Source organism: Gouania willdenowi, chromosome 4 (genome assembly GCF_900634775.1).
Source record: "Gouania willdenowi chromosome 4, fGouWil2.1, whole genome shotgun sequence".
Classification (NCBI taxonomy): domain Eukaryota; kingdom Metazoa; phylum Chordata; class Actinopteri; order Blenniiformes; family Gobiesocidae; genus Gouania; species Gouania willdenowi.
In genome coordinates, this window is record NC_041047.1 from 3,760,229 (window position 1) to 3,771,032 (window position 10,804).

At 35.9% G+C, this 10,804-nt stretch overlaps 1 protein-coding gene across 2 annotated transcripts; it reads left to right on the top strand.

Annotated features, from left to right (window-relative positions):
* Positions 1–2,925: 2,925 nt before the first annotated feature.
* LOC114461965 (regulator of G-protein signaling 4-like) lies at positions 2,926–10,518 on the top strand. 2 transcript variants are annotated; one of them, XM_028444493.1, is made up of 6 exons: positions 3,060–3,073; positions 3,207–3,314; positions 5,493–5,883; positions 5,956–6,020; positions 8,374–8,537; positions 9,668–10,518. In XM_028444493.1, the coding sequence occupies exons 3-6, from the start codon at positions 5,792–5,794 to the stop codon at positions 9,917–9,919; spliced, it is 573 nt and encodes a 190-aa protein (XP_028300294.1). In that variant the 5' UTR covers positions 3,060–3,073; positions 3,207–3,314; positions 5,493–5,791; the 3' UTR covers positions 9,920–10,518. The 2 variants fall into 2 exon arrangements, with proteins under 2 accessions (XP_028300293.1, XP_028300294.1); XM_028444492.1 differs by lacking the exon at positions 5,493–5,883 and having other exon boundaries at positions 2,926–3,073.
* Positions 10,519–10,804: the final 286 nt, after the last annotated feature.

Here is a 10,804-nt window from a genome sequence, read left to right on the forward strand (position 1 = left end):
TGTTTATTGGGTTGAAAGTGATTGATTGGAACTGCGCTGCTTTCATCTGGGTTGCTGATTTGATTTAAAGATCAATACCATCATCAAACCATCTGATGAATGATGCGGTTGATCCCATTGGTTCAGCCTTTAAACGTATCCTCACTTTTACATCCAGAGATGCATTTTATGGGCTGGTTTCTGTGTTAACTTAGACTTTCTTTATTCTCTTCAAACTTGAACTTTACAATGCAAATAAGAACAAAATGTCTCTGCATTGGCTCGTAGCGTGCATATGTAAGTAGTAATTATGAAATAAGGTGCAGATAAAATATAGATATAAAAGAAAAGCTATGAGATTAGCATACAGATAAAATATTATATTTCACGTTTTGATGTATGGTATATTGTCTTTTTTACAGTTCAGTGAGGTAATCTAGTTGTGGGGGACAAATGGATGGAGATCGGGTTTAAAATTAAATTACGCAGAGATAGTGATATGTTTCATGTATGGGGACAAAGTTCCAGTGATTTCATTATCACACGTGATGCCGCAAAGACCTTTCCCATCATTGTTCTTTTTTATACTTGTATTGCACATGGACTCCCGGAAATGAATGGAAGAGTTCACTTAGTTAAACGTACATCATGTACGTCTGACTGAATAAATAAAGGAAACCATCTTAATTATCTCAGGGTTGAGAAGAACTGGAAAGATGTTCAACAGTGATGAGCTCTGAAGGAGACTTTATATTCCTCCCACTGCCATAAGAGGTAATGGATGTGTCAAACAAAAACAATAAAATAGACCCTGGCTTTGTTAAAACCACACACAATAAATAAATAACATGGTTTATCAAGTCTCTCAAAAAACTAAATTACACTTGCAATAAAACATGAAGTAAAAAATGTGTTTTTTCAAAATGAATAAAATAAAAGGTTTTGTTAAATGCATCTCCAATTTTCCAGATATTGGCATTTATCTGGATCAATGATCCTGATCAGTGATACATTGTACAACGATTATTCACAAAAAAATAGCGATACAATACACAATCCAGATGAAACTCAGTGGAGAAATTAAGAAACCAACCTAACATAACTGAGTCAAATTCTATAAAGATCAGTTCATTACATACGGATCGTGTTCAATGAAAATGAAATAAAAATAATCACAAAATAGAATTAAATTATAATTTACTCAGGAATGTTTGGGTGTAGAAATGTAACAAATTAATTATTAACTTTTTTTTTTTTTTTAAGTGTACTTAAGTACAAGTAAAATCACTGATTTAGAATTATACTCAAAAAAGTGTAAGTACCCATAACATCAACTCAATTACAGTAATGTGTAGTGTTGTGTTCAAGACCACACTATCCCAGACCAAGACTTCCAGAATGCACCGAGACCAAGACAAGACCATAACCATTTTTTTTAATTGAAAAAATTGCTATAAATAAATAAAATTATGACAATTTGACAGTTAAATAACATTCTCTCTTTAGTTTCTTTTAAATACATTTGACAGACAAAAAAGGTGCCTGCAAAAAATTAACTACAGTATTAAAACTACTACTGCTACTGATAAATTCACAATTATTCTACATATTTGAAAACAATATTTTTATGTCAGCTGAATTTACAGCAAGTGTTTAAAAGTATTTCTGCCATGAAATACCATGGCTGGTCACCTACACACCACAGAGTGTTTCCTCTTTGCTGTGTTTTTACAAATGTAATATTTGTGGTTCGTGAAGCCAAATTTCACAACCAACAACAAGTTAGCGGACATGTTTAGCTCCGCCTCTCTGTCCTGCTTGTGTGTGTGTGTGCGTGAGTGTGTCACACACGTCACATTAAGGAAGGTTGCGGACATTATACGGATTGTTTTATCCCGTTTATCACATTATAAACAAGTTTAAAAATAGCAGGAATTAGTGCTGGTCTCCAACGGTGTTGAGGGAAAATCCCGAGTCCGAGACGAGACCTTTAAAATTTGGTCTCGAGACCAAGACCAGTCTCGAATACTAGTAATATGAGTAATCCATTACTTTCACCTCTGGTTATTAGACATTTAAATATCAACATTAAAGGTGAAACTAATTCAAGTCTAAAATTATTACATGACTCAGTTTTTATGACATAATAAAACTTCTCTAGTTTGAGGGAAGCAGCGGGGGGGGGGGTTCAGGCACTGCACCACTTTTATCCATGACGACATAGCGTGTTACTAATAGTAACCTTTGTTACTGAGGTCCCAGCTCTCTTCGGGTCATTGATCAGTTCCCTCGTGTAGTTCCTCACCAGGTGAGATCTTCCATGGAGCCCCAGGCCGAGGGATGTTGTCAGTGATCTTGTATTTCTTCCATTTTTAATAATAGCTCCAACAGTTGTTCTCTTCTCACCAAGCTGTTTGTCTGTTGTAGATTTAATCATCCCAGTCTTTAGACTCCTTAGACAGCTCTCTGTGTTGGAGTGTGACTGTGTGAAGGTGTGCACAGGTGTCTTTTATACAGATAAGGAGTTCAAACAGGTCCCATTAATACAGGAAACGAGTGGAGGACAGACGAGCTTCTTAAAGAAGAAGTAACAGGTTTGTGAAAGCAGAATTCTTGTTTGTTTGTAGGTGTCAAAATAATTTACAAATCATTTTTTTTAAAAACCATACAATGTCATTTCCTGGGTTTTTCTCTCACACCTATGATGGAAATTACCAACCGCTCTCATCTTTTTAATCTTTTTTACCCCACTGTCTATAGATATTTTTACTCCTTGCTCGTTGTCCTTTTCTGATGCTCATCCTCCATCCATCCCTCGCCCTCCTTCCTGTCTCCCTCTCTCTCTCTCCCTCCCTGCTCCGACTGGTGGGATTGGTTAGTTTTCCGTCCATTCAGTCTGGAGGTATAAATCTACTGCTGGGGGTGGGGTGGTGGAGACAAACAAACTGAAGGATCCTGTAATAAAACCTCACAGCTGCTTCGTCATAGCTCCTCGTTGTCACTCGTGGACACATTTCTGACTCTGGGGTCTGGACTATTGACGCTCCACCATGTGTAAGGGTCTGGCAACACTTCCTGCAGCATGCTTGAAAGGGTAAGATTAGTCAAACTGTGCAGAATTTGCAGATGCAATTACATTTTTCAATTAAATATCAAAAATGAAATGATCTGTGCTGTTGTTATTCAGTTATAAATGTTGGGTTTTTCGCTGCGTGTGTTTTCTTTAGAGCCAAAGACATCAAGCACAAAATAAGCTTCTTACTGCAGAAGCCTGAAGTCCATTCAGCGGACCAGAAGCAAGTGAAGGAGAAAAGTGGTGCAGTCAGTGCGAAAAGGTGAGTTATGGAGCTTAGTAATTGTCTTCTTTATATCTTATCTTCATGATTGTTTAATAATGATGTTTTATTATACATTTCTGTGAATCTGCACCTAAATAATGACTCAGGGTTTGACACAGACGTGACAGAATCCTCATACCTGGAGGGATCAAAGTTATTGGCTTGGGCCAGAGTTCTTAAATATTGATTCTTTGGAATGACTCGTTGTGTTTCATTCGCCCCTGAGCGTTAAAGTCATGATGAGAAAATAAAGGAGGGCAATGTCTGAATAGTGATAAATGCCTAATTCTCTATTCCAACAAGTTCATCTTTTACACAAAAAAGCAGATTTGGTCAATGAAAGACATAAAAACATTTATTGTGCAGCAAAGGACAAAATTATGTTAAAATTGTGCGAATTAAAGAAAAGTTACAGTTGTAGAAGATAATACAATTTATACTGTATGATGATGAAATATATAAAAAGAAAATGCACAAAAAAAAAAAAAAACTCATATCTACTTATTTACTTTGTTTAGACTCAATTACAGTTAATTATCTTGTCATATAAGTTGATTTCTTTCCCCAGTTTTTTTTTGTGAAAACTTTGTTTATTTACGCGTTAGTGAAGATTGGACTGTTCCTCATTCAGCTGCTCTTTCTATAGTTGTGCACTGACATGACGTGACCTTTTATTTAGTGGTTGTATTGACTTTACTTGACGAGAAAAACACCTTTAAGCTGTTGTACAACATTGACATTTACCATCTGTCTTTGTATTCCCACTGGGAACGTCATCCTACACTGATCATTTGTCTTTAATGGCACCCAGGGACGATTACAGGTCGTTACTGCGCAGTTTTCCTGAATTTAGCGTTTTAATAAGTATTTATTATTTATTTTCATCTTATTGAGATCATTTTGCAGTTGCAATGTGGTGCACGTGTGCATTGGTTGTAGATGTGAGGTCATAGTTGCTGAAGTTTAATTTGGACAACCAGTTTTTGATGATCCTTAAAAAACACATTCTATATATATATATATATATATATATATATATATATAAATATACATTTTTTGTGGTATTGTTGTCATAATATATAATATTTTTTTTTTTTTTTTGACACTGTGGCGAAGGGGCAGAACGAGATACCATTATTTTCCTTCTGAAAAAAAACATGTGTGTATGTGAATTTGGTTGATCATTAACAAACCACTGATCTTATATATAATATGTCTAGATGCATATGAACTGTCTCAACCCTGATGGGTTTCAATTTTTGTTGTTTATTCAATTTATTTTGTTTTATTTTAGAGTTTGAGATAAATAAAAATCAAATCAAATATATTTGTAAACAAAACTCTATGGGCTCATATTATTATGCATGTATTGAGTTTGACTGAATACAATGAGTCTTATTTGTATACTTTAGCCTAAAATTTCCTCAAATATTATTAAGGAAAAATGTGTCTCTAATAATCTTTAATAATGATGCAATTGTATCAGTTCAAAGTGTTTTCTAACTTTTTCTTGCTCTTTTCTGTTTTATTATTATTATTATTATTATTATTATTATTATTATTATTATTATTATTAATAATAACATCCCAAAACATGTTTATTGTTAACTCCATGAACTATCATCATCTATTCCAGACAGTTTTTCTGACTGCTTGGATTTTAGCTCTTCTGCCAATAAATATCGATCTTTCCCCCAATTTTTTTTTTACACTTTTATCCAATTTTTGTCCTTTTTTTTTTGCCATTTCCTTCAAATAAGCAACTTTTTGCCCAAAGAGTACCATTTCTTTCCAATAAGTATACAGTTTCCTTTTTTCCTTATACTGTATTTTGCCTCTTTTTTGCCACATTTCTGCCCTTTTTCACTATTGTTTGCCACATTTTGCTCATTTAAGCAACATTTTGCCATTACATCTCAACTGTTTCCTTATTTTGGCCCATTTTAGTCACTTTTCACTCTCTTCTTGCATCATTTTTGCACCATTTTATGCCACCTGTTACTTATATTTTGTCACTTTACTTACACTTTACACATTACCTGTTACAGACTTTATCACCATTAGCCTATATTGCTGAATCGGCCCCTCCTCACTTGTCTCTCAGCCCAGCAGCAGCAGCAGTACTGCTGGGTGGTGACTTTAGTGACTTTATCTTTTTGGCCCACTGTTTCTCAGTGTCTCCCGGGCGTTTTTCCTCCTCTCCATTTTTTCCTGACTACTAAATAAAGGTAGCAGACAGTTTGCCCGTCACGCCCATGGGATCCCGCCCTTCCCTGGATCATGTAGTGATTGACAGCACTGTCAGGGCTCTCTGAGCCAATGATTGATTGACAATGACAAACAACGAACCAATCTGTGTTGATGGCCGCTGGCTACACACTGCTAGTCAATGATGATGGGCTGACCGGCCCAATAGGAGGGAATTTAGAAAAAGAAGAAACTACCACCACCCCACATATGCCATCTGATGGGTCATGTCAAAAATAACCATAAAAATAAATATCGTGCACTGGACCGGCTCACTTCGGGTGGACGGCCCACCAGGCATTGCCCAGTATGCCAGATGGTCAGTCTATGCCTGCCACCAACCCATCAGATAGTCTTTGTACTGATCTAATAAGTTCATTTGTGTTTTTAGGGTTCCTGATGTAACCGAGGTGGAGAAGTGGAAGCAGTCATTTTGCAATGTGATGAGCAGCGATGGTGAGCACCTTGTTCGACCCTCAGGACACAGACAGTAAAACAATCACAATGTTCTCAGATTGGCTCGATAATAGAGCTGAAAGAATCATGATTCATCCCTAAGTCCTGCAAAACCTAATTACGCTTCGAGTCATGTGACTATAATCAAAGCGCTGACCTTCCCGTTAACCACAGAGATGTGGAATAACCCTTAAAGTGGTGATTCATCCAAAGTGTCTGAAGTCACACAATGGGAACAGTGGGATAGTGGTCAGCGGTTAATGGGTGCTGGATAAAGTAACATGCTGTGGTTTGGATTGAGTCTTATCAGGTTGGAGGCCTTGACCTGGACACACACACACACACACACACACACACACACACACACACACACACACACACACATGCACACACGCACTTGCAGAAACTCCTCGAGACTTTCTCATGCTCTGGATTGTTTGCTACGTGTCCAGAGACAACCACAAACTGCCTCTTGGGTCGTCCTGACCAGTACTCAGTGCGTGTGTGTGTGTATTTGTGTGTCTGTGTGCGTATGTGTGTGTGTGTTGGAGGGTGGGGTTGTGTGATTGTGTGAACCAACCCGCCTCCCCCCAAAGAGCATTGGCCTTGAGGGGACCAGCAGAGTTCAGACTTGCTCTCGTCCTGTGACTCTTTCAGACAGCGTTGTTTCATACTTCCAGTTTCCATGGCTACAGTCGTCAGCTCCTATTGGTCCAGTCATCTTTTGTTTACAGTTTAATGACCTCCGATATTTTCTTAGACTGGAGAACTTTAGGCCAGTACAGAATCTTCCATGACCTTCCTACCAAACCCCCAATGGGGATCCACTTCCCTTCTGGAACTAGCAAGCTTAAGTAACCTCCATTGTACTGAATTATTTCTTCACATATCAGGACCACGTTTTATTTTTTTTAAGCTGCAGCAGAGCTTATTTATATCCAGGTCTGAGTCTTTCTGAGAAAGAGTTTGCAGGTTTCTTTCGAGCTTCTATAAAACCATTGATGGACTGGAAACGTGCCCAGGTTCAGGATTTGCGGCTTTCGAGAGGAAATGTCACAACTCCAAAGCCGTGGCGTCATTTAAAAGCCATTTAAAAGGCAATAAAAGCCACCAAGATTAATATGTCATCAATCTGTCCCGACCTGCAAACGGCGCAAACACGTTCATTTTCTCAACATGCGCCAACTCAAACGCAGACAGAAGGACATTATCTCTAGGCCTTTGGCTAGTCCTGACTTTCATTCCAGTGTAATGGTTAATACTTTTTTATGTCATGTGTTTTATGAAGGTAATTAGTTCTTGAACTTCTTCCACAAACTAACTACCAGCAGTTATTGATTAAATCTCCTCTGAAGTTGAGAAATATAAAGAAAGTTGGACTTTGAGCCTCTGATACATTATTGAAATCAGTTCAAATGTCACGTTTACAAAATATTAAGTGGATAGAAGCTTTCTTTTTGATGAAATCTTGACTGAAAACAGATTATTTCAATTTCAAAAACCCATTTATTGAAACAACCACACAAACATTTCAGATTTAACACTGGAGACAAAAATAACCAAGATGCTACAAATAAGATATTTCGGATTATTTAAATAAAGACTTGAAAGTCAATAAGTATTATTATAGTATGATTTAATTAGATGTATCTAATAATTCCTCTAGCTGTCTTAGTTTGTCAATTTTAAACGGTATAATAATTTTCACTGACATCAAAGTTCATTAAAATGTCAGTTAATACAGTGTAACCAAGGCATTGTTAAGTTAATCATCAATTTTTGATTTAGTTTCAGTCAAAATCTGTTACAGTTGTTAAAGTTGACATATATATAAATATATTTTTTTGCATTTGTTAAAGATTCAATTACCACCGATCAACCTGATATAAATGATTTTAATGTTTCGTCCAGTTCTGAATGAATTTTGTCCCACGCGAACATTGTAGTTTAGTTTTTAATGGTTGATGAAAATATTGATATATTTTTATATGGTTTTTGTTTTACTTACTTAAAAAAAACAAAAATTGACAGAAACTATGGTTAAATTTTTAGTCAACAACATTGACACTCAACCAGGGTTTGGGGTTGTTCAATAATTGAGTTGTGTTTTTATATCTATCAGAATCAAGATATTAGCTTATTTCTGTCAATGCTAATGGCTGGATTTGATGACGTAAAACATCAAAAAATAATGTTATTGCAGGATTTAAAGGACTTTTAATCGTTTTTACATCCAAGGAAATCCCCAGAAATTCCTTTCATTTGTACGACTCATTACTTTTTTTCCTGTTTCAGTTGTTTTCTACATTAATGTACGAGTAACACTCAAGGTATTTTCTTCTTTTGTTTATAGCGGGCCGCAGCGTCTTCTCTGAATTTTTGAAGTCAGAGTTCAGCGAGGAAAACCTTGACTTCTGGATGTCCTGTGAGGACTACAAAAGAGCTGCACCTCCCACACTTTCCTCCCGAGCAAAGCAGATCTACCAGCAATATGTGAAGGCAGACGCCCCCAAGGAGGTAACCCCATTAGAGATCCTTATGAAAACACAGGCTGGACAACATTGAACTGTAAAAGTGACATATTTGGTATTTTCATTGATTGAAAACCTTAAAGGAAAAACAATCGCTGATGTTAATAGTTTGGTTTTTTCACAAAAACTCTCAATTAGTGCCGATTGAAAACACTGTCTCTCACAGGGAAATGATAAGAAAACTTATGACCAAAATGACAACACGGTCTTTGTCTGATGAAATTACACAAATCTCAGTAAAAAATGAGTAAAAAAACTTCATTAACGAAACTTTTCTCCTTCTGAGACGTCTGCGCAATTTTTTTTTCACGGGATTTCGTATCCCATAATGCAGTGGTTTTCAAGAAAACAGAGAAATTTACAAAATGACAACAAAAATACACTGAATGACTGAAAAAACCCCCATAAAATTACAGAAAAATAACACAAATGGACAACAAACAAAAATAACACAAAAAATGTAAAATGGGAACAAAAACACACCAAATTACCCAAAAGTTACACAAGATGACTGAAAATACACACTATTATTTAAATAAACATACTTAATGACGAAAACAGAAAACAAAATGACAACAAAAATAACAGAAAAATAAATAAAATGTGTACAGAAATACTCAAAATTAAACCGAAATTTGCACAAGACGATCAGACATACACAAAAATAACCGAAAAATTTATGAAATGACAACAAAAATGCACAAAATGCCTGAAAAAACATACAAAATGAATCACTGATTCAAAATAAATAAATAAATATTATATATATATATATATATATATATATATATATATATATATATATATATATATATATCATTTAATTATTTTTTAAAACACAACACACACTTTTAAACAACTGTATTCTATACTTTCACTTTCTCAAGTACATATCTAGTTAAAATAAAACACAGTAAGAAAATATCGGAGCTACTCATAATAAAAAAAAAAGTCTTTATGTGTTAAATAAAAACCAAACTATAAGTAAAGGTCTTTTCCACACTGGCTTCCCTCCAAACTAAATGTGCATTATTTTAGTCACAACATATGGTGTAGAGAAATGTCCATCCCTGAGTCCTGGAAGTTCATTCTCTTTTTGCCGTTGTGTGATCTTAGGTGAACTTAGATGCTGAGACGAGGGAAGAGACTCGACTGAACGTGGAGAACCCTAGCCCGCTGTGTTTCGACAAAGCCCAGAAGATGATCTTCACCTTGATGGAGAAAGATTCCTACAGACGGTTCCTCAAATCCAAACTGTTGCAAGACCTGTGCGTGAAAGAGGCCAATGGCGGGCAGGAAACCGAGGAGCAGAAGAAAAAGAGCTGCGAGTGTGTCGCTAGCCACAAGGTGTTGGCGAGTGGCGCCTAAACAGGAAGTGGGCAAACGGCAAGACCTGGAGCAGGTGCCAAAGACTGTCTCGTGGCTGACGACGTTACTGTTTTTAGTTGTTATACTTTCAGTTTTCTCTTCGACATCATTTTTGCATCAGGCTTGAAGTTGTTTTTTTCACTTGGTAAAGTAAATGGTCTATAACGAACTCAAATATTAAAGCCGCCAACACCAGAAGTCCATGTCAGAGTCATTCATCAACAACTTGTCTGATGCTACCTCTTTACCTAATGTTGGTAAAGACCAAACCAACTGGTAAACAAACGTGAAATCTACATGTAGAAACTATCAGTATTAAAATGTTGTGTATGTCGTAGATCACGTGTCAAACTCAAATCCAGCAGTGGTTCTCAAACTGTTTTGGCTCAAATACCACTTTCTCATATTTCTGAATCCAAGTCCCCCCTACAACATTTTGCTTAGAAAACTCTATAAAAACAACTATAGAGAATAATGATAAAATCAACGAGTGATAACATACTTTTTAAAGAATATCCTTTTGTAAATAAGTGGAAAGAAACTGTATTTAAGTATTTAGGTTCTCAACCTTTTTTGATATCAAGAATTTCTGGCGACCCCAAAGACATCTTTTGTAGATTTCATTTTTGATCATGTTTGAGCTCAGATTTTTAAAAATGTTTTAATTTCTTTTTTTTTTACTGAATCTTAGTGTAAGGCAAGGCAAGGCAAATGTGTTTGTATAGCGGATTTCATACACAAGGCAACTCAATGTGCTTTACTTGATCAAAAAGTGCAACAGAAAATACTCAACAGCTTTAAAAACAATAAAAACATTAAATTGAGCAGCAAAAACATTAAAAATCAGCAGTAAAAACATTAACAACATAACATCTCCCTCTCAGT

Coding starts and splice junctions, on each gene's coding strand:
- LOC114461965 (XM_028444492.1), top strand. CDS start 3,030: ATGTGTAAGGGTCTGGCAACACTTCCTGCAGCATGCTTGAAAGG. Junction 3,315..5,955: donor GGTGCAGTCAGTGCGAAAAG/GTGAGTTATGGA, acceptor TTGTGTTTTTAG/GGTTCCTGATGTAACCGAGG. Junction 6,021..8,373: donor CAATGTGATGAGCAGCGATG/GTGAGCACCTTG, acceptor TTTTGTTTATAG/CGGGCCGCAGCGTCTTCTCT.